Source organism: Lasiosphaeria miniovina (genome assembly GCF_030549165.1).
Source record: "Lasiosphaeria miniovina strain SMH2392-1A chromosome Unknown B0T26scaffold_4, whole genome shotgun sequence".
Lineage (NCBI taxonomy): Eukaryota > Fungi > Ascomycota > Sordariomycetes > Sordariales > Lasiosphaeriaceae > Lasiosphaeria > Lasiosphaeria miniovina.
In genome coordinates, this window is record NW_026848223.1 from 3,674,361 (window position 1) to 3,696,272 (window position 21,912).

A 21,912-nucleotide genomic window follows, 5' to 3' on the forward strand; every position below is an offset into this window, starting at 1 on the left:
CGAGGCGCCCGACGTGTCGTTTGTGCGCGCCTTCCCCCAGGTCCGTCAGGTCCAAGTCTGGTGTCTAGCGGGGGCGGCGCGTGTCTTCTAGCAGTGGCAATAATAGCAAAGCGATGCCTGGCGCCATCTACGGCGCCAGGCACAGCCTGTTCGCCGCGCCACCTGTTTGTGGCGACCAGCGCCCGCTTCCCCGCCCGCTACTACTACCACTACCACTACAAGTCGTCGTCGCCGTCGTTGTTGCTGTCGTCGTTATTGCTGTCGTCGTTATTGCTGTCGTCGTTATTGCTGTCGTCGTTATTGCTGTCGTCATCGTTGCCTGTACTAGGCAGCGGCGACGCCTCTCCGGGGCCGGTGAATACCTACAACAACAACACCACCGTCGGCGTCCCCTGCCCGCGCGGCGTGCCCATCACTCGCGGGGCCGACGCCCACGGCGGCACTGGCGTGTACTCGGTCGGCTACGACGCCGAGACGGCCCCGCACAAGGTCGACGAGCCGCTCCAGGGCCTGCGCGACAGGGACGTCGTGCGCAAGCTGTGGCTGCACACCGTGGAGGAGTTTGTCCGCGCCACCGGGTCGGCTTTTGTATGGCTACCTGGTTAGCTGCTGGCTGGCTGGGGGTTCTGTATATCATCATCTATTTCTGTTGTTGTCGTCTCTTGTGGTTGGGCTTGATGGCCTGTGTCTTTTCTTTTCCCATGCCAGCCGTCAATACCTCTTCGCTCCATCTCACATAGGCACGCATAGGTAGATGTGGATGTAGCAGGCTGGAGCAGGATTGCTTTCATATTCTGTGGTTAGCGAGGTGCGACTAGGGGGAGCGAACGGGTTGTCCGTGCTTGTGTCGTCCGACCTCACGAGGCTCTGCCTCCGCCGGCTGCTTCCCGATATGCGGGGGCGCGAGGTGGCAACAGGGCATATGTACCGTTTTAGAGGGCTTGATTGTTTGCCACAGCGGGAAGCTGTGGGAGGGAAAGAGGTCAATGGCAGCTGGCAGCCCGAGGAATCTTGTCAACTAGTATAGATATATGACGCCTTTTGTGCCATCGACACTCGATGGCTGCTGCCAATCACTACTTCAGACGAGGCCCTTAGGTGGATTGGCTCAACCTTTTCGTCACACTGCTCGGGCTATGTGATTCCATCAGGTCATTGTTCTCTTTCGTCTCGAGCAATGAGGGAAAAGAGCAGACTAGGTGTCTATGGCACGTAATGGGCGCGCCGTCTCCTCGGCAGCCATCGGTACTGGGACGGCCCCATCTCTCACCTCCCGGGTACTCACCCCAACTACGTCAAGACACCCAGAAAGGTCCTCACGCCTCACGTGTGCCTTCTTCCTTGCTAGCCTAGTCCCTTCCTCGCCCCGCCACTTGCCCTCACCGCTGACTTCTTCATTCCTTTTTCCGACACACACCTCGTCCATTACCATTTACCATCACCACCGCTCGTTTCATCCTCCTTGGTCCAACACTGTGTTTGACATGGCAGCCGGTGACGACTTGTCACGTTCCGAAGCTATAGCTATGCATCGCGAGGCCCGTCGTCTGCAGTCGACGGAAACGCTGTTCCAGGGCGAGCTGGCCAGCGCCGCCGTCGACCGCACTGGCGAGCGCAAGGCCGTGAGTCCCCTTAACGCCAATCCTTTTTTAATTGGCTTCCATTCTCAAGAAGAAGAAAAGAATCAAATATCTGACGAGTATTCTCCGTCGGCAGGACCGCAGGCTCGTGCGCCGCCTCGACCGCAGGCTCCTGCCCTGGCTGTTCGTCATGTACATGCTGGCGTTCCTCGACCGCACCAACATCGGCAACGCCAAGATCGCCAACCTGTCCAACGATCTCCCCATGACAGACATGCAGTACACGCTGACCCTGATGGGCTTCTTCGTCACCTACGCCCTCTTCGAGCCCTTCGCCAACGTGCTGCTCAAGAAGCTGCGCCCGTCCATCTTTCTCCCGTTCACCATGTGAGTTGAGTCGCTTTTTTTTCCTTCTCCATCTCTCTTCTTACTGTCTCTTCTTCTTACTGTCTGTTGATGTGGTTGCGTGACAGGCTCATGTCTGGCGTCTTCATGATCCTGATGGCGTCTGTGCCCGTCTGGCACGGCCTGCTGGCCATGCGCATGTTCCTCGGAATAGCCGAGGCCGGCCTGTACCCGGGCATCAACTACTACATGTCGTGCTGGTACAAGCGAGACGAGTTTGCCCTGCGCGCCGTAAGTTGTTTACTCTCCGTTTCCTGTCTCCAACCTCTTTTTACTGAGTGAGATGATCAGGCCATTTTCTTCTCGGCGGCTTCTCTTTCTGGAGCGTTCGGCGGCTTCATGGCAGCAGCCATCCAGAAGCTGGACGGAGTCGGCAATCTGGCGGGCGGGCGCTGGGTGTTTCTGATCGAAGGCTTCTTGACCATATTCGCGGCGGTACTCGGGTTCTGGCTGGTGCCTGATCTCCCGCACGACGCAAGGTTCCTTTCCCCGGACGACCGCGTCCGCCTCATGCGCCGGCTCCGGGCCGACGACCAGGGCAGCGCGTCGACCAGGGGCGAGCAGATGAACAAGGCCCTCGCCAAGGCGGCCATCTGCGACTGGAAGACATGGCTCGCCATGCTTGTCTACATGGGTAACGGGGTCTCGCTCTACTCGCTCGCTCTGTCGTTGCCCACCATGATCAAGAACATGGAATGCGTCGACAGCAAGTCCATCTCGACCATCCAGATGATGACGGTCCCGCCCTACCTGGTGGGCGCCGTCGTCACGGTCGCCATCGGCTATCTCAGCGACCGCTACAAGAAGCGCAGCATCTTCAACCTGGCTCTCGCCCCCATCGCCATGGTCGGCTTCTTAATGTGTCTCTGCTCAAGCCTGGGGCCGGTGCAATACGGTGGCTTCATCCTCGCCGTCTCGGGTACCTACGCGTCGGTCCCCATCACCATTGCCTGGGTGGCCAACAACGTCGAGGGCCTGTACAAGCGCGCCGTCGTCATGGGAATCGTCATTGGCTGGGGAAACCTGCACGGCATGATGGCCAGTGCCTTGTGGCACGACTCACCCGGATTCGTGATGAGCTACATCGTCGTCGTCGTCTACGTCAGCGTCTGCATGTTGATCGGCACCATCCTGTTCAACTGGTACCTGCGGAGAGAGAACGCCATGCGGAGAGACGGCAAGCGTGACCACTTGGTCATCGGCCGCTCGCCAGACGAGATCACCAGCCTGGGAGACAAGCGCCCCGACTTCCTCTACACCACATGACCGTGTTTTCTGCCGCGTTTGCGGTACTGTGGAGGACCTTGGAGGCAGGCTATTTGGGATGATAATCAGATGCCGCGACGAGGATGGATGGTTCTCTTGCTTTGTAATCTATAATTACCCAGGTCCTGATTTGGTATTCTGGCAGTGGCGGTGGTAGCTACAGGCAGGGACTAGGTTATAGCTAGGTAGAGTATCTCGGAGCATCTCGGTCAAGGCACCTATGCAGGGCCACAAAATCTGTGAAAACAGAGGCTTGTTAGCTATGCATATCGAGGTTTTCCTACACATGTGAACACGGGTGTTTCTCAAGTCTGCGGTGCACATACCCAGGGCCGCCAGACCTGTGAAAACAGATGTTTGCTGGCTCTCCATACACTGAGTTTTTCCCACCATGTGAACAACAGCATGTGAACACAAGCTTGCAGTGCACGTCTAGAAAGGGGTGGTTTGGGGGCTAATACTTTTGGAGCAGCTAAGGTGGTGACAACTCATCACTGCCACAGCCACGTGAAACAAAGCGAATTGGTGACATGTTCTGGATCAAATCCTTTGTAAGATGTCAAATGGTGTCAAGTAATGAAAACAGCCAGACTGGCGAATGGCGAGGGCCGGAAAGGACTACGCCGCACAAAGGCGGCGGTTAGCCCACTACGACAAGCCTTGGCATTCCAATTTTATAATCCTGTAGCCAAAGATTGGAGCTGCTCCCATGGTTGGCGGGGTGGGGGAGCGGGGGATGAGTGGACGTCGAGAGCTCCATTGTTCGCTGTCCCGCATGTGAGGGGCACGAACTATGATAACGGATTCACGGGGTTCACACCCAACGGTCTTCAGCAGCGTGCCGTTATTGTCAAGTAGATAGGTGCAGTGACTGTTTGTTAAGGGTGTGAGAGGGATAGGGCGAGATGTAATGATGGTAGATGAACAGCCAAACAGGGATAGGGCGAGATGAAATGATGGTAGATGAACAGCCAAACAAAAAAGGTGGCGAAAAGATAATTCGGGAAACAACCTGAAGCTTTGGAGCTACGGGCAGCTGTTGTGTTGCACGACATGGTTGGACTCGGGCAACGCGGCATGGCTGCAGACTAGGTTGGGTCTCTACCTGGCTTCTCGTTATATATTGCCGAGTACCTACTGCAGGGAATTAAATATTGCAAATGCGGCCCCGAGTGGCGGCTGCGGCTCTTCAGGGGTCGTGACACTGCGAACGCTTTGCGGCTTTGCCTACAGTGGGAAAGGGGAAAGGGCCCAGGCTAAAACCGGGCGGCCAAGTGTTGAATGACCCATCTGTGGCTATTTGTGCCCCAGACTAGACAGTTGCGTCGAGGTGCTGCAGTGCCGCACGCCGACATCATGACAGCAAGCCTAGGAAACCGACCTAGGCTTATCTACGGCACGATGCGACCCAAAGACATTGACTTACCAGCGGTTCTTTAGCCGTGGTTGAGGTTGACCGTCACGGCACTCGAGTAGTCACGTCAGGGGCACCCAAGCCCCAAAGACCTCAGCTCTGTAGGTACTGTCTGTACCTTATGCGGCTCATCCAGCTCACTGGGAGTCTCATAGTGGGATAGTCTAGCCATGGTGACTTCTATTCCCGTCCCTGCATGTTCCAATTTTGCCCTGCAGCCACACTCCCCTACCCGCGTCTGCCGCCCCATTGGCGGACTTGGTCGGGATACCACCCGCCTGCTCGGAACTTTTTCCCCAACGCCTGTCCCACGCGGCGACATGAGCTCGCCCGAGAACCCCATGGCCCTGCTGCCCCGATGGCGGCAGTCGTATGCCCTCTTCCGCATCCTATAGGCGAGGCGCATTATGTCGTGCTCTTCGATCCCGCGGCCACGATTTAACCAGGGTCCCATGGCCTGCCCACGCCCGCCCCCCCCGGGTCGGTCCATCTCGAAAACAGAGAACGCCTCTGTGCAAGCCCTGGCCCGTGCCATGATAAAATCTCGAGCACGGACAACAACAAGACGACGTGATAGTCGGCTGCAAGGCGTCGGAATAAAGCTCTCCTAAGCCTCCAGACACTCGATTTGGCACGTAAGAGAACCTGCCCCAAGAACCAGCCCCGACGAGCCAACACTCATCATGCGAAGACAGAAAGAACATCACAAACGACAGACACTGCCCCCAGGCAGACATATCTTGCACAAGCAAGCCATGCCCAGCTCTGGGCGAAGCCGTGGCCGCCCCTATCTAGCCAGCCAATTATGAGCAGCCCCGCAGCAACGACCGCAGGCTTCACCGACGAGCAGGTGCGGGCGCTGGCGGTACTGTCGCGGGTCGGCGGCGCGCTGTCGCTGGCCGCAGTGCTGCTCGTGTTTGCCGCCTACGCGATGTTCGGCCGGCTGCGCACCGTGCCCAACACTTTCCTCTTGTTCGCGTCGGCCGCCAGCGCCGGCGCCTCCGTCGCCTGCCTCATCGCCTACGACGGCGTCTGGAGCGGCCAGGCCGGCGCGCTGTGCCAGGCGCAGGGCTTCCTGTTTGAGATGTATGTTTGTCCGGGCGTTCTGTGTCTTGGTTGGTGGTGGTTGGGTGTGGATTAGGCACCTGTGCTGACCTGTCTGTCCCGGACTCAGGTTCGTGCAGTCGGACCCCTGGTGGTCGCTGGCCATGGCCGTCAACGTCACGCTCGTCTTGTATAGGGGCGCGAACACGCACACGGTCATGCGGTGGGGGTGGCTCTACTGCGCCGTCTGCTACGGAGGCCCCTTTATGGCGGCCCTGGTGTGTCTGATGCTGCGAGACGCGGACAAGACGGCCGTGTACGGAAGTTCTGGGGTGAGTAAACGAGTGCGGCCCTGTCATATAAAATACGGGAGGGCCCTGCCATATAAAATACGGGAGGGCAACAGAACATCCAAAGGTAACACGCTTTCTGGTGCAGATTTGGTGCTGGATCAGCAACGACTGGAACTCGCTCCGCATCTTCACCCACTACATGCTCGTCTGGATTTGCATAGTATCGTCACTGGCCATATATCTCGGCATCGGTATTCAGGTCCTTCGTGCGCGCAATAAACCGGAGGAGGATGTTTACGCCGAGCCCGCGGTCTGTCCCGACACGCCCTGGAGCAGGGTGAGTTAACCACACGCCCACCGATCATCTGACGTCTCAATGATCCGACAGCCGAAGACAAGCTGATGCTAACTTCCCATGAAAACAAAGAGAACGACAACAAGCCTCAGAGACTGGCCGCTGAAACCAAGCCCAGGCGATACCAACATCTTCTCAGGGGCTAAAGCAGCTTCGAGCACCCTGCCAGCCGACTCAGCGTCAAGCCCCTTCAGCCCCTTCAGCGCCTCTCCCATCACCCGCCCGTGGAACGTCCACTCCCCAGCTCCGAGCCCAAGACCACGTGGCAACACCGAGGCAGTTGAGACAGAACAAGCACAACACAGCTGGATCCTGTCGCCCCCGCCCGTCTCCCCAGCCCACCTACACAAGCGGCCCGCACCCGTGCGCAGACTGCTCCGGCGGCGACAGCAGCATCCCTTAATCGCCGACCCGGCCAAGCGAGCACACCTGCGGGCGGCGGCGCTGTTCGCGGCGTCAGTCGCACTGACATGGGTGCCGGGCTCGGCGGAGCGCATCCGCAGCTTGTTAGTCCCATCTCACCCGCAGCGGCACCAACAAGCGGGCACCCACGACACAGCCTTCGCGTACAGCGCGGCGGCGGCGGCCGTGCTGCCGCTGCAGGGCGTGTGGAACGCGGCCATCTTCTTCGCGACCAGCTGGCCGGTGCTGCGCGAGTGCGTCACCGACATGCTGCTGCGCCGCGACGGCGTCACGGAGCTGATCGACCGGCCGGTTTACGCTGACAGCAGCAGCCGAGAGCAGCGCAGGAAAGGGAAGATGGTGGATGTTGGTAAAGGGCGGCACGGTGACAAAAGTAACGACGTGGAGCAAGGTGTCGAGCTACCACTGCCGCTGCCAGCAATGCGGTGGGAGACGGCGGGCCCTAGGACAGGCCTGGGGATAACCTGGAAACCGGTGCGAGAGGCGAGGCGGCCGGTCGATAGTTGGGATTTCCTGGATATTGGGACCGTGAGTGTTGGGAGTCGGACTGTGCCTGGCAGTAGTAAACGGAGAAGAGTGTGAAAGGACGCTCGTTCAAATTCAATGGGCAATATTTGCGCAATCAAACATGGTATTATTACTGTTTTATAGCGAAGTACAATTACTTGACAATCCGCCGTGAGCTTGATATAACCTGCCAGAAATCCCCCCAGCACCAAATCCCAACCAACTCATCCACCTCCTTGACCTAGCTAGCCCAACAAAGACCTTCAGTGCCTGTTAGAATCATCAGGTACCGGTACTGGAAGCAACAGGGCGTAACTGCACGCCGAAAACTGGTGGTTCAAATGATGGATTCGTAGAAAACAGAGGGTGGAAGGGGCCTACGGCTACTTATATAGAATCTGTGGCCCTGTGCTACCACAGCCGCCTTCGTGGATGATCCTCCGTGGCTGACTAGCGCGTCATTCTAACAGCGCCGCGTCTACGCCAGACGTCCACTACACCCGCTGGACGCTTCGTCTTTGAAACTGGGTTCTTGCTATTCGCAGCCAGGCTTCACCGCAGTCGTAAATTACAAGTCTGGCATTCGAATAGGTTAGTTTCAGGTTCTCAGGTAACGATAATCAAAAGCATGAGCGATGGTAGACTCACCCCGAGAGGACTCGCGAAGCTAACGAACAACACCGTCCCAGTGCCTAGGTAGCTATTCCAACTCCGGCTAGGCCGCCGCTGCGAGTGGCGGCGGGGCCAGTGTCCATGGTTGCGGCTTGGCTGCCGCCGCAATGGCAGCGCTGAAGCAGAAAGAGAAAGTCGAAATCGCGTCGTCTGACACCGGCGGCAGGCTGGGCCGTCCTACAGCTCAGTTTCGTCGCTCTGCGGTATAGGCCGGTAGATGATACTGTACCTGGCGAGGTCAAAACCAACTACCGCTGGTCGAGCCTGCCTAGACGACAAGTTCAGGCGCTGGGCTGTTCTTCGTCTCAGGGTGCATGGAGCCATTTGGTTTCTTTTTGCCGTTTTTCGGTGGTGGACGCGACAGCCTCGATGGAGAGGCCTGGGCGTTTCATGGTGGTTTTGGTCAACGATGCTGTGATGGCATCGCAAGGTGGGGGGAAGATGTGGGCAAATAGGTGACACGGAAAACTTTTGATGGACGATTAAGACAGTAGCGGCGAAACAAAATGCCGATGGTAGCACGGGGCAAACCAAGCGCAGCTTGGACTAAAAACCCTGAATAGTTCTGTCGGGTCTGTTCACGAGACGTGCGCGCCAAGGGCCCATATCGGAAGAATGTGAGTGATCAGCGGAGTGAACCAGGCCGTATGCTTCGGTTATCAAGAGGGGCAGGACCTTGGGACGGGGAACGTAAAGAAGAAACAATTCCCAGGAGGGCAAGCTGTGTCCCAGAGGGTTAGCACTACAGCGTAGCTGTCGTGAATAGTATGGCTGCCAGCGGGCTGGTCTTCTAGGGAGTTGTCCTGAGGTAGGAGCAGGCAGGACAGGGAGCAGGGATGGGCGCATTGGGCGTATAGGTGGCAAAGCCGCTTCCATTTTGCAACAGAGGTGAAAAATAGCACAGTAGTTGAGCCGAGCGGTCATCGCTCTCGCACCCAAAAAGTCGTAGCTAATTTGATTCCAGAAACCCCAAAAAAAATCAACAGTTCTTGTACAGGACCCTCGTATTCGAGTCCCGTCACTGGCCTTGGACCGCAGTTACCTTCGGTCATTGCCTAAGCCCCCTAGCATAGCACGCCAGCTCTTGGTTACACGTCTTTGGAATTCCCAATTTGGGGTTGTGCGGTGCAGGGGAGAGAAAAAATCGACGCCAAATAAATATGAAAACCAAAAAGTGAGTAAAGATTCCCGACCATCGACCCGACCAACTGAGCTTCTTTTTTTTCCCCTTCCTTATATTTTCGACTCCCTTTTTTACACTACAGTTGCAAACTTATACATACCTACACCCTCCCAGCTTCGGTATCATTTCTCCTACGCGATGATTCTTATGTCGGCTACGTTTTAATCATATATCTCGCAAAGCTCAGCGCGTTTTATATAAGCTTTGATCTACGTACCCTCTTGGGGGCCCCTCACTTGGGTAATAAGCTCCGCCTTCTACATTAGCACTGAAATAAGAACTCTATTTTTACAAGTACAGAACTTGCTATTGTGACGGCCGAATTTGGCAGGGCAGTGCCGCCATTTTCGGGGCCTCGACAGTGCGGGACGCTGGGTCACAGCCAGGTACTTGGTACCTCACCGCGGGCTAACTATTTCTACTTACTCAACTTACTCCACGTGGACCAAGCGGCCCATTCTACACGCTTGAAGTCATAATAATTTCGGTCGGACCTCGGTTAGTGTTGAAGGTAATCCCTTACCGACAAAGAGGAGACTCCACCACCTGGAGCAGCATCCTTCGCGCCAAATCGCCAATAAAAAGGTCGGGCCCCGCCAGTTTTTCACTTAACAACATACTCCTCAGTGGCCTGGCTGCCGCAATTACGACCGCACAATCCATCCCAATCGACTTGTAACCACGCCGGCACATCAACCACAGCGCCGAATCTCAGGTCATGTAAGTACATTATTCCGTCGACGACGTCCTAGGCTAACCCTTCTTTTGACAGTCAGATGGCAGAGCTAAGCTAAGCTTACCACGGCGGCGTGCACAAGGGAATGTCTGCCCCGTACCCCGACGCCGAGCGCGAGACTTTTATCACTCACACGTTCCCCTACATCTTTGACAATACCATCATCGTCGCAGCAACCCACCCGACAGTCTCCACCGGCTCCCAGTTTGACGATGGGTGGTTCCTCTCCGACTTTTACGCTTTTAACTACCTCCTAAAAGGTTCAGTTACCGACCAAGTTTAGCCTACCGCTACCGAGCCTAATAAGTTGCTAAATAAGTACGGCCTCTATTACTACGGTACCGCTTCTGAGTATCCTAAGGTCGTCCTTAGCCCTGAGCTTCTCGAATTTGAGATTACTCCTATAACGGTCGTTTGTCACGGATTCCCTCTGTACTGGCCGCACTGAACTGGAGTGGGGCGCCTAGGAAGAATAGTGGGGCTGAGGGGAGGCCCGAACTCTGTGAGCTTCTACTTCGGGCCCGCCTGATTAGTCCACCTTAGATATATACGATGTGTGTAAGGAAAGGACAACCCGAACACCAGCCGCGCGCACAGGGTGCGCGCTCACCACCTGTTACCAACTGGCCGGAACACTGCCAGTTGGCACAAGCCACTACGCCACGCCATGGCGCCCCGGGCCTGAGCCCCTGAGCACGTATATAAACAGTGGCCCTCGCCCACCTTCCTTTGCGAGGGCCAGGTTGAAGTTTTACACCAATACTACTCATTGCTCGCCCACCTTCTTACCTGCATTGTGACCACCTTGATCCGGCGTACCTGCCTTCTCTTACAATGTGTCACGAGCCTTGGCAGGGCAAACCATAATGGCCCGTGCGCTCTCGGCACCCCACTATACCCCCGCACCCTCGATCGTACTGTAAGAGAAGGCAGGTACGCCTGATCAAGGTGGTCACAATAGGAGCAACAAGCAGGGCGAGCAATGACTGGTATTGGCGTAAGACTTCAACCTGGCCTGAGCTAAAGAGGTGTGCGAAGGCCATGGTCTATATACACGTGAAAGGGGTTACGAGTCATCCTTGCGTAGCCAGGGTGGTAGTGGCGATAGTGCGTGGCCCTGTTAGCGGTGGCGATAGTGGCGACGGTGGCGAGGGTGGCCCTGGTGGCGGTGGCCATGGTGGTTACGAGGGTGGTTTCCTTACACGTACCTTTGTAGACTTTCCTTCTTTCTTTCTTTACTTTAGAATCCTAAGACAATAGTATAGCCATACTAGCGACTCTTCTTCCTAGATGCTGTTGACCGCCGTCACACGATGACCGTGACTACGGGTCTAGATAGCTCTTGTTTGATCTCTTAAGTAAGTAATATACATTTAATACGCTTATATATTACAAACCACTCGACTGTTAGGGTCGTCTGTCTGTAAGGGAGCACGGGCTCCACAGAATGCTGGGGTTGGTAATTATGAAGATAGAACAAAGGGCAAGCTCCTATCGCACGGGTAATACAGTCAAATCGGAATGCCACTCAAAATGTATGAGTGCAGCGAATGTGTATTGCTTGCTTGAAGAACCAAGCAAGAACTGTCTAAGACCGTGGCTACGGTCATCGTATATATCTAATTCAGGTAACCAATCAGGACTTTTCCTTTGCGTGCTCAGTGCTTCTCCTAACGCTTGGTACCCCGAGCGTCTCAGAGACTACCGAGCGCCCTGCTCGGTGCGCTCGCCTAGTCTTGGCAGACCAGTCGCACCGAGCGCCTCCTGATTGGCTGTGTCGAACACTTGCGGGGCCCGACCCCGCCCACCTGTGCGGCCCAATTGGCAATTGGCTTCCAGCGCCTCCTGCAGTCTTGGACCAGGATCGTAACAGCAAGCTCCTATCGCACGGGTAATACAGTCAAATTGGAATGCCACTCAAAGTGTATGAGTGCAGTGAATGTGTATTGCTTGCTTGAAGAACTAAGCAAGAACTATCTAAGACCGTGGGTACGGTCATCGTATATATCTAACTGTGTAACCAATAACAATAGTCCCACTGGCCCGTGGTCCCGAGACTTGCGGTCTCGGGACGCCGGGCGCGCGGGACACTGTCCCGCGTCCCCGACCTTAAGTGGTCCCGAACCTCGGAACCCAGGGACACTCCTAATTGGTTCCTTCCATGGGACGCTCCTGATTGGTCCACACCAAACTGAGCGTGCCCCACTATTGCGCATTTCAACAAGGATTCGTAACACTATACCATTGCCTAAGGATTCTAAGGTGAAGAAGAAAGAAAGGAAAATCTACAAAGGAGCTGTTCGTGTGCAGGCTTTGAGTGGGAGCGGGGCAGCGCACGGGCCTACGCCGCTTTTTGGGTGCCAAGACTTGCACTCTCGATTGGGACTAGTGCGGAGTTAGCTGTACGGAGGGGTCAACAGTGCTGGCCGTGACATTAACCATTCTTCATCCCCTTTTCTAGATCGATTACGACCTAGCCGTAACCTACTCGGGTTATATATTATAGCTAAACATTGGTTATTAGCGTATCAGGCCGCCTCCACCGCGGTATCCCTCATTGCGCTACTAACACCTCGATCTCTCGATTACTCGGACAAGCAATACTTACTCACCGAGGTTAGCGGCCTAGCTTCTGAGGCGGCAGCAATCGCCTTAATGGCAGGAAAGTCACCATACGAGGCAATACGACTTCTTGAACTTGGCCGCGGGGTCATCATAGGTTCTCTAAATGACATACGCGCCGATATCTCCGCTCTTCAGGGTAAATACCCCTTACTAGCAGAAATATTTATTAAGCTACGGGGTCAACTTGATGCTCCAACTCGTCAAGTCACTCAACCGATAACGGCAACGCGTTTAGTCAACCAGCGCTACGATGCGGGCCTGAAACTGTAGTAACTGCTCAAGGATATCCGGGACCTGCCTGGCTTCGGCCAATTTCTCTCAGCCCCTTCCGAGACTGAAGTCAAGGCCGCTGCAGCCTTTGGGCCCATCGTTGTTATCAAAACGTGAGCGACTACCGCTGTGATGCGTTGATCGTTGAGAAGAGCGGATTCAGGACTTGACGGCTCTCTCAACTGCACAGTAGCGATATTCGATTTCGTGCAGCAGAGCTGACGAATCCTGAATTGTTAAGCACCCAACTGTTAGAATGGCTATGGGATACGATTGCGAAGCCGGTCTTCGACGTACTGGTACGCAACAACAGCCCCGATAGTCGTTGGCCTCGGGTATGGTGGATTCCTACAGGCCCTCTCGCCAAATTTCCTATCCACGCAGCTAGGTACCACTCCCGCAGCTCGGACACCGTTCTAGACAGAGTAATTTCATCCTATAGTTCCTCTAGTAGGGGACTTATTCAAGGCCGCCAAAATCGTGCCAAGACAAAAGCAGTACCGAACCCAGGAAAGGCTGTTCTCGTGGGCATGAAAGAACTTCGATATGCGCCTCAAGAGATCAACAACCTGGAAGGCCTTTGCCGCTCCATGCACTTGCGGGTATGCAAGCCTCAGCCCTGCCAAAGCGATGTCCTAGCTGCTTTGGATGACTGTGATATATTCCATTTTGCTGGGCACGGAGTGACAGACGCGATCGATGCGTCGAACAGTTTATTTGAAACTATCCGACGGGCAGCTAGCCGTGAAAAGTCTGTTTGGAATTAACCTTCACAATCGAAAACCATTTCTGGCCTACCTCTCGGCTTGCGGAACAGGGCAAATAGCACACGAGAAGCTCGTCGACGAGGGACTTCACTTGATCGCTGCTTGTCAGCTTGTTAGATTCCAGCACGTCATTGGCACGCTGTGGAAAGTGAACGACCATTCTGCATGGACGTTGCAACCACGACTTATGACTGGATGCAAAAACAAGGACTCAGCGACAAATCGGTCGGCGAGGGGCTTCACCATGCAAGCAGGATACTTCGTAACAAATGGGTCCCGGGAATGCTGCAAGAGCAGGCAAGCGCGGCACAAAAGCCCGCAAGGTCGATGAAATGGCGATGGAACAATCCCGTTCGAGTCAAGATGAGGCAGGAGAACTGAGAGATGTTGTGCCTTGCGATGATATACCATTGTATTGGGTACCTTATGTCCACTTTGGCATCTAGCTGTTATCTCGTTCTATAAAGTGTCCTATATCTAGAGACAGTTGAGCTAGACAATGGGCATACGGACTTGGTGAAGCTGCTGCAGTCAACTAGATAGGTTCGGCCGCAATCTCATGTGGTGGGCCTGCCGAAGTCGACATGCTGACCTCATACTCCTTGTTGACCATGCTGCAACGAAGGGTATCGACGCCAGATGACCACCCTGACCGGGTAGCCATGTCAAATAACCTTGGGAACAAGCTCGGTCGCCGGTATGAGAGGGCTGGCGAGATGACGGACCTCCAGGAGGCTTCAGCACACCTACTAGGGGCGTGGAACTGTCGAACGGCTGTTCCATTTCATCGTATCAAATCCGCCACCCCATGTCTACGACTCTTTGCCACGCTTCGCAAAATCAACAGTGCTATTGAACTCGGAAAAGATATTATCCATCTGCTACCAACAGTAAATACTAGGCTGCTTAACCGAGCTTAAAAGCGTTGCTCTCCCACGCACCCATTAGTCTACCGAAACAAGGGAACTGTTGAATTCACCATATGGAATCTTCTAGTGGATGATAAATACTAGATTATTCAGCTGATGTGAGCCAAAATTGCCACACAGCTCGCCACCACTCATATGTATAAAACCTGCACCTCTGGCATAGCCAGAGGAGGGGAGAAATTGAAGAGAACACAACACTTCATATTTTTTTCGGTCTGAATGTAAAATCCAACAGGAACTACCTCCTGCAAGGACGGCGACCACCTCCTCCAGGATACAGACTCTTAGAATGCGATGGCATATCCGTAGCGTATATACCATCCTGCCGGGTTGTCAACTCAACGCATCTTCTCAAACTGGGCAATCAACGACACATCTTGCGGACGTTTCTCTCCAAAACCCCCCAGATACAGAGAACCGTACATCAACGCGTTGACCGGAAGGTTCGGGGGACGTACATCAGCTTTGACGATGCCCTACGACTTTGCCAGTTTTTCAACCTAAGCAGCGGCCCGATGGGACAACTAATGGCGGGCTCTATAGCAGAACCCGATGGCATCGTGCATGGCGGTGACGGATATGTCTCTAACACTGACAAAGACCAAGACAGTGTTCCATGGCTCCCCCAGCCCCTGGCAGCATAGCAGCTTGGAGCACGCAGGACCTGCGACCTGCGTGGATGAGGACTTTCCCCAGGACCGGACTTCATATGCCGAAGAGTGTCAACAAACAGTGGTCTATGGAACCCATAAACCTAGCGAACGCCAAGAAACACTTGGTTCACAAGGCCCCGGCAGAGCAGCTGGGACCATGACGGCGCTGGGGGCACAGATCACAGGCACAGTGCGGGTGGAACAGAGGCCATCGCATTGCCATGGAGTTTTCACAGCGATGTCCCAACCAACATAGCATATGTCCCGCCACAAGCGGATGCCTACTCCCAATATACCGAGTCCAACGGGTCGTATCTCGCGCCGGCGAGCCGGTCATATGAACAATTGCTCATGATGACTTGAGAACCGACGGGGCAGACGGGATGCATCGATGATATCATCAGAGAAGGCAAGATGTAAGCGCTGCCCAGGGTGGCCCCGCGTTCCTAGCCATTCCACACACTCTCCAACCGTCTCCGACGTCATCGCGTACGTTAACAGCCAAGATATCCTGTTCGAGCTAATAGCCGTAGCCGGTCTGTCTGGCGATAAGGAAGAGGAGGAATTGTCGGCTGAGAATGAGGATCGGGTGGTGGAAGCCGTCACTCGGCTGAAGGAGTTCTCGTTCGTTAGGATGCGTAGGGAAGGGAGGGATGTACGAAGCTGCGAGATGCCTTATATAGCCGGGAAGTAGATTGGAATTGGTTCTGTCGAATCGATAAGCCCAATAAGCTTGGGGGCGTTGTTGAGATGTTAAAGAGGAATGGGATGCGTCCCCATCACAGCCATCAGCCACTCGAGTTCAGCACTGCTCGGTCTACACAGTGCAATGTGGTCTACACAGTGCAATGTGGTGAGTCATTGCCTTCGCCTTCAGGCTTAGCTGATTGGTCGGCGACAAGCCCCTTCTGGTCATGGATGTGTCGCCGCACAACGGTAGCGAGCGTGTCGTCTACAAGGCCATCGCCTTCTACTATTTCGAACTCCTCTGTAGGCAGCAGCTGTTGTTCCTCGTCATTTATTGGCCGACTGCCATTTCCTGATCTTCACCCGGGTAGTCGTCATGGCTGTTGGGCATCAGGATCAGCAGGTTCGGGACCCGATATGCAGGTACAGAGGTTAGGGTTCTGCGGGGATGAAAGAGACGTCGGCGCTGATGTCGCCAAAATTTCCTACAAGCTAAGTACCTAGTACTTAGCTAGTCAAGGGTGCAAGGTTTCTCATACCTTTCACTGGGAAAAGAACTGTTAAAATGTGAAATCTGTTGTGGTTAGAATGGCACTCGAACATGCGCAAACGGCATAAAGGACCCCGGGATCTGGCCGCCATCGTCCCAACTGATTACGGTGGGATAGTCTTGTTTTTCTGCAACCATGCAGGATTGTGATCCGTCTGTGCGTGTGGTTACACAACTTGCAGTCCAGGCCCAGCTGAACCACTGCGACACGCGCTCGTGAGAAAAACTGTGCATTGAGTTGACCCACTGATTGGCCAAGTTCCCGATGGTGTATGCTAAGCATATTCACCGCTAGTCTGGGGTGATTTTGCAAGCCGACAGTTGGTTGAACGGGGAGCCTTGCGTATTGGATCATCACATAATTAGCTACAATTTTGCTGCTCGTCGCTACCACATGCCCGGCATGGCCCCATTCCTCACTGTCAAGAAGAGGTGGCGGCCGGTAGGATCAGCTCCTGCAGCCAGTCGGCTCAGCTTGTGGCTATGCAAGGAAACTGAACTGGCGCAGCCAGTTCAGCTGACGACAGCTACTATTTTTGCTGCCAACTCTTACTGCCGTATAAACTATAAAGAAGAGGGCTCTCTAGCGAAGCCAGAGAGTCACAGACAGAGACAAGACAAGCAATTCAATCACTTTTCTCCCTCTCAATCCAAGGTGCCGTGCTTTCTGACACTCGACTCCAGGAGTCTCCGGCTCTCAGTTCATAAACATGTCTGCTGTTCTGAAGAAGGCCAAGACCGGGTTTCGTAGCAAGGCTGGGCAAAAAAACCCCTTCAACACTTTTCTTCGGGCAGTAGGCATTTCCTCGTTGTGTTTTCTACCCTGCTTCCGACAAGACAAGGGAGGGAGAGAAAAGCCAAAGGTTGTTATCCAGCATTCTTTGGCATTGACCCTTGCACAACTGAGTATCCATATCCTTCCGGCAATAGCTTCAGTCTTGGTCATATACCTCAACCTCGCAACTCTGTATCTCGGTCGAACTTTGCCAGGTCCAATTCTCAACACCGATGTCACGAATGCTCTTCTACAAATATGCGCCAAAATACACGAGCTCTTAATTATGGCCAGTCTAACCACCATCGTCTTCACCTTCATTCGCAACGAAATAACTATCTATGATGGCCTTCCATTGGGATTCCTCTGTTCTGGGTTCATGTTCAACAACATTGGCTATTTCTGGTCCTCGGAATTCTGGGGCGCGGCGACCTCACGACTTTCCCCGAGAGCGAAAATATCTATGATCACTGTGCTTGTTATTGCCGGGTTGATCGCAGCAACGGCTGGCCCGTCAGCGGCCGTCCTTCTCATCCCAAGACTTCAGGACTGGAATGGTGGAGGAAGCTTGTTCTACCTCCGAGGATCCGCCAGTGACCTTTTCCCAGACATCTTGATAGGTTCAAATTTGACCACGGCACCAGTATGCAGTGGACCGAACGCCATCAACTACGGCATGTGCCCAAGTGGTAGTTTCTTACCACTGTCTGCTTATATCTCGTCATTGCGTGTCATCAAAAACCAGGCGAACATTGGACCGCCCCCGAAAAGGATATCAGGTCTGTTCGGCGGAATAGGGATCGACATTGCTAGTGTCACGCCGTTGATCCCTCAGTCTCATCTCGTTGGCGAACTCCGCGGGATTGCGTGCCAGACGGCGGCCATCGCCCCGTATTTGCCCGTACTCATGTACCAAAATCGACTCTGGGACGATTTCGCCAAGGTCGCAGGAAACATATCGTGGAACAGCAATCAGCCCTTCTCCTCGTCGAACGAATACGCATACGATTTCGGTCGATATCCTAGAACTTCGACGAATCTCCCGGTCGTTCGTTCGGCGTGTTCGATTGCGCAGAATATATCCTCTGGAATTTTTGATATCAGTTTCCCTGTAATGCCAATCTACAGTTGCTGGGATGAGACACAATCCCTCTTCGTGGTCGACCTCAACAACACGCCATCGAACAATATCAGAGTGACATGGACAACTCTGCCAGCCCAATTTGGATCAACAAGCACTGGCATGATCTTTGAGGCGCCTTGGGTCAACAACCAGTCTTCTAGAGTGGTTATTGGGTGCTCATTTGACGCGAGATGGGCTACAGGTGGAGTCGACGCGAGCGAGGGTTTAGCCATCGACCTTGGCCCGTTTGACCAGTGGAAGGAATGGTCTCAGCTGAACACAGTATTTCGGCCACCTAATACGGGACGCTGGGCTCCGATAACGCTGGATAAGACTTGGCTGCAACTGCTTACTCCCTACAGCACTTCGATGGCACAGAAGATAAATTCGAACCTCTCTACTCTTGAGATACTGCTCTCTAATTATTCCGCAATTATTGACGGCGAACTCACAAAATCTGACGATCAAACACACCACTGGAACCAAGTCGCATTCGGTTCATCTAACAGGACACTGTTCTTGGAATGGGTGACTGCTCTGCTGCTAGTCGACGGGATCTCCCGACACTACACTAGCCAGCAGCTCAACATGACTGGCTCCATCTCCGACTGGGATCTTCTTGACTACAACCTGCGGCCTGATTGGGACTCGCAACTATTGGCAGGCGGTGACGCACTCGAGCTTCCACCACCGGAAATCGGAAACTTCACCACTTTTCTCACGGTCATCTCAATCCTCGGCCTCTCCTACCAAGCCCAAAACATAACTGATTATCTGGCCATCTCGGTCCTCCTAGCACATATTTTCTTAGCCCTCGGCCATACCCTGTACCTGCTTTGGCACCGGAAATCGTCAGTTGCGTGGGATTCGATCCCGGAAATGCTTGTTCTCGCTCACAACTCGCGCTCATCGGGTTTCGCGCTAAAGAACACGTCGGCTGGTATCCGTTCCATTGAGACATTCCGGAGGATAGGAATGGTGCGAGCAACTACTGGGAAGGACAATCTGCACGGGTCATTATCAGCTGGCCAGGGGAAAAGTCTTCAGGATGTCACATCGGATGCTGCGAAAACCCTTGAACTTGTCTTCTACGAAGATGAATCGATTCTAACTGCTCTTGAGGGTCAATCGGAACCTGTCCCTTTCGTACCTCCCACTGCCGCGGTCGAGGCGCCTGTCTCTCCAACCCGTCTTAACAATGGTCTGTCACAGAAGTCAGAGGCGAACAAGTCTGTGTCCCTGGGCGGGGCTGAGCCACTTGTAGCGCTGTTTGAAGGTGAAAAGAAGGTCGACTCTTTGGTGCCACCCGCTGCTGCAGGCGAGGCATCCGTATCTCCAACTCAGTCCAGTAGTGGCCTGTCACAGAAACTCGAGGCAAACAAGTCCGTCTCATTTTCGCAATCTGAAGATCATGTTAATAAGCAGCGGCCACTTTCAACGGAAACTACTAATAAAGAAGGCAGCGGGTTTCGACGACGTCGTCTAAGATATCGAGGGGAGGAGTTAGTTCTAAATAACGCCTACTCGTAAGCGAAAATGCGGCAAACTTGGCATAATCACCGTTGGGTCCAAAGTGACTCCCACGAGCTCTCCACCTGCTTGCCGGAGTTCCATCCACTACACAACATGGCTTGCGCTGGTCCTGGCCGTGAGCCTCTGTGGTTGCCATTGTGGCTGTCAGACACTATTACGAAGGGGATAGGGCGGTAGGGTCGTCGATTTTGACAATGGGTAGCGTGTACGATTGGGTTGAGGAATGAGAACGGTCCATGATTGGAATGTGCTGGGAACAAACACATTCGGAGATGAGTCTAGCTCTAGTGTCTACCTACCATCAAGAGCTTGCAACCTTCGCGCGGTATTTGAACAGTTCAGCTGCATCTGCTAAATAACAAGGGAACGGGATTCATTGGCGCTAACAGGGTTTGGCGCCTTTTCTAGGGTTCAAAAGTCATTGGTCAATTCGCTGGGAGCTTTACGAAATTAGGTCTTAGGTTTCTGGATGCCTTGGCGCACCATGGCGGAATGGATTAAGTCTAAGGGGGGAAACATCTTCAGCCGCATCCGCGTCACCGAAATCTGTCACGTCTCATTATCCCTCATGTTCAGCCTTACACATGGCCGATGGCAGACGAGTTTTGCGCTTTATTGGCATCAGAAACGACGACTTGCGAGTCTATTACTGACAATGTAATAGATTATGTCGAGACTGTCGCCAGTCTTGACCTCGAGAACAGAAACAGCAGCCCCCCAAAATGCGCCGCCTGTCAGGATCTAGCCTATAGGTTCTCGGTGGCGCGGATACGCTCATCGGGCGGGTATCCTGTTGCCGCCAAACAAGCGGCCATGCAAGCCGTCGACCTCAGCTAGGGCGCCCGAGACGCGAGAGATGGCTGAGGGAGGAATAGGCGTTTATTTCACCAACGACGAATGGACGCCCCCGCATCTACAGGCCGGCGACTGAATCAGGAGCGCCGTTGCCGGCTGTCGGGCCTGCCAGCTCGTCATCAGCGCCGTCTCTGCGATCCTCCCGGCTTGGTTTGGCGACTACGACGCCCAAGATGCCGAGCTTGGGCTCGGTCATAAGTACATCTTCCCCCTGGCCCTTGACGACCAGCCGCTCATCATCTGCCTGACCGACATGAGATGCCGGTGGCTTCACTTGCGGCATGATTTCTTCCAGGTGTTTGCCGAGAAAGGTACGTAACCTCTGTTGCTACATCAACATGTCGCGTTGTAGCTAAGAGCGTCGATTTACCGGTCACTCGTAACTCTGCCAATTACGGAACTGCCGAGATAGAGGAGGCGGTTGGAAATACGGCTCTCGTAGAATGGCGTTATTAGTACGAATCATAACCTTGCCTTGATGCCGTATAGCGGCGTCCCCGAGGTTACCTAGGGCGGCTTAGCGGATATGATATAGGCGTATGATCCCCTCTTACGGCACTATACCGGGCCCTTCCAGTAAGGCGATATCTCACCGAGTTGCCTAATACGGCCGCTGTCTCCGCTAGACAGCTCCTTCCCATATCCACCTTATAAGAGAGGGCAGGTACGCCTGATCAAGGTGGTCACAATGAAGGCAATAGAAGGGTGAGCAATGACTGGTATTGGCGTAAGACTTCAACCTGGCCCTCGCAAAGGAGAGGTCGAGGACCATTGTTTATATACATGCTCAGGGGCTCGGTCCCGAATGTTCTTGTGGCACAAGGCGCCCGGTATTGGCTGAGTGGCTCATGCTAGCCGGCAGTGATCTGGCCCGTTGGTGCCAGATGGTCAACGCGTGTAAGGGAGTGCGCGTTGACAGGTGCTTGGTGAGGTGGCTGTCCGTTTCCTTACACGCCTCGCCATTACCTATGGCCTATATCTAACGCTTCAGCATCCTATAACTTATCCTATAAGTCCCCCGTAGCGCCAGAGGCCACTTTATTATGGGCTTGTTCCCATATACCCGCTGTGCTATTCCCTCTATATTCTTCGGAACTCGTCCCAATTGGACCGCCTCGCTAAGGGCTCGTTGCCGGTTTGATCCTTAACCGCTATAGCTAGGATTTCTTGCCTCTCTCATAGCTAGTCGCCTGCAGGCCTCGCCGCAGCTGCGGTGGAATTCGGTCCGATTGCTGCTAACGAAATGTCGAGCTTGCAGACTGAGACG

At 54.2% G+C, this 21,912-nt stretch overlaps 6 protein-coding genes across 6 annotated transcripts; 5 read left to right on the plus strand and 1 right to left on the minus strand.

Annotated features, from left to right (window-relative positions):
• Positions 1 to 1,526: 1,526 nt before the first annotated feature.
• Positions 1,527 to 3,251, plus strand: B0T26DRAFT_741016 (major facilitator superfamily transporter; the record flags this gene model as incomplete). Its single annotated transcript, XM_060443913.1, has 4 exons — positions 1,527 to 1,622; positions 1,717 to 1,967; positions 2,054 to 2,216; positions 2,277 to 3,251. The coding sequence occupies 4 exons, from the start codon at positions 1,527 to 1,529 to the stop codon at positions 3,249 to 3,251; spliced, it is 1,485 nt and encodes a 494-aa protein (XP_060296632.1).
• A 2,252-nt stretch (positions 3,252 to 5,503) lies between these two features.
• Positions 5,504 to 6,032, plus strand: B0T26DRAFT_596621 (uncharacterized protein; the record flags this gene model as incomplete). The annotated part of the gene is made up of 2 exons (XM_060435619.1): positions 5,504 to 5,751; positions 5,840 to 6,032. Coding segments are annotated over 2 exons (441 nt in total), but the record flags the coding sequence as incomplete, so codon positions are not given.
• A 3,651-nt stretch (positions 6,033 to 9,683) lies between these two features.
• Positions 9,684 to 10,606, plus strand: B0T26DRAFT_710972 (uncharacterized protein). The gene is made up of 2 exons (XM_060442013.1): positions 9,684 to 9,862; positions 9,915 to 10,606. Exon 2 carries the CDS (start codon positions 9,964 to 9,966, stop codon positions 10,159 to 10,161), a length of 198 nt encoding a protein of 65 aa, XP_060296634.1. The 5' UTR covers positions 9,684 to 9,862; positions 9,915 to 9,963; the 3' UTR covers positions 10,162 to 10,606.
• B0T26DRAFT_676092 (uncharacterized protein) lies at positions 10,534 to 11,054 on the minus strand (the record flags this gene model as incomplete). Its single annotated transcript, XM_060439935.1, has 3 exons — positions 10,534 to 10,605; positions 10,668 to 10,795; positions 10,949 to 11,054. 3 exons carry the CDS (start codon positions 11,052 to 11,054, stop codon positions 10,534 to 10,536), a joined length of 306 nt encoding a protein of 101 aa, XP_060296635.1.
• A 211-nt stretch (positions 11,055 to 11,265) lies between these two features.
• On the plus strand, positions 11,266 to 14,343 carry B0T26DRAFT_812436 (uncharacterized protein). The gene is made up of 8 exons (XM_060447310.1): positions 11,266 to 11,432; positions 12,411 to 12,707; positions 12,786 to 12,886; positions 12,964 to 12,980; positions 13,029 to 13,427; positions 13,458 to 13,484; positions 13,516 to 13,802; positions 13,843 to 14,343. The coding sequence occupies exons 1-8, from the start codon at positions 11,400 to 11,402 to the stop codon at positions 13,984 to 13,986; spliced, it is 1,305 nt and encodes a 434-aa protein (XP_060296636.1). The 5' UTR covers positions 11,266 to 11,399; the 3' UTR covers positions 13,987 to 14,343.
• Positions 14,344 to 17,069: 2,726 nt separating this feature from the next.
• Positions 17,070 to 19,241, plus strand: B0T26DRAFT_647722 (uncharacterized protein; the record flags this gene model as incomplete). The annotated part of the gene is made up of 1 exon (XM_060437927.1): positions 17,070 to 19,241. A coding segment is annotated over one exon (2,172 nt), but the record flags the coding sequence as incomplete, so codon positions are not given.
• Between the last annotated feature and the right edge of the window lie 2,671 nt (positions 19,242 to 21,912).

Coding starts and splice junctions, on each gene's coding strand:
- B0T26DRAFT_710972 (XM_060442013.1), top strand. CDS start 9,964: ATGTCTGCCCCGTACCCCGACGCCGAGCGCGAGACTTTTATCACTCAC.
- B0T26DRAFT_812436 (XM_060447310.1), top strand. CDS start 11,400: ATGCCACTCAAAATGTATGAGTGCAGCGAATGT. Junction 11,433..12,410: donor TGTATGAGTGCAGCGAATGT/GTATTGCTTGCT, acceptor TTAGCGTATCAG/GCCGCCTCCACCGCGGTATC. Junction 13,428..13,457: donor CCTAGCTGCTTTGGATGACT/GTGATATATTCC, acceptor CTGGGCACGGAG/TGACAGACGCGATCGATGCG.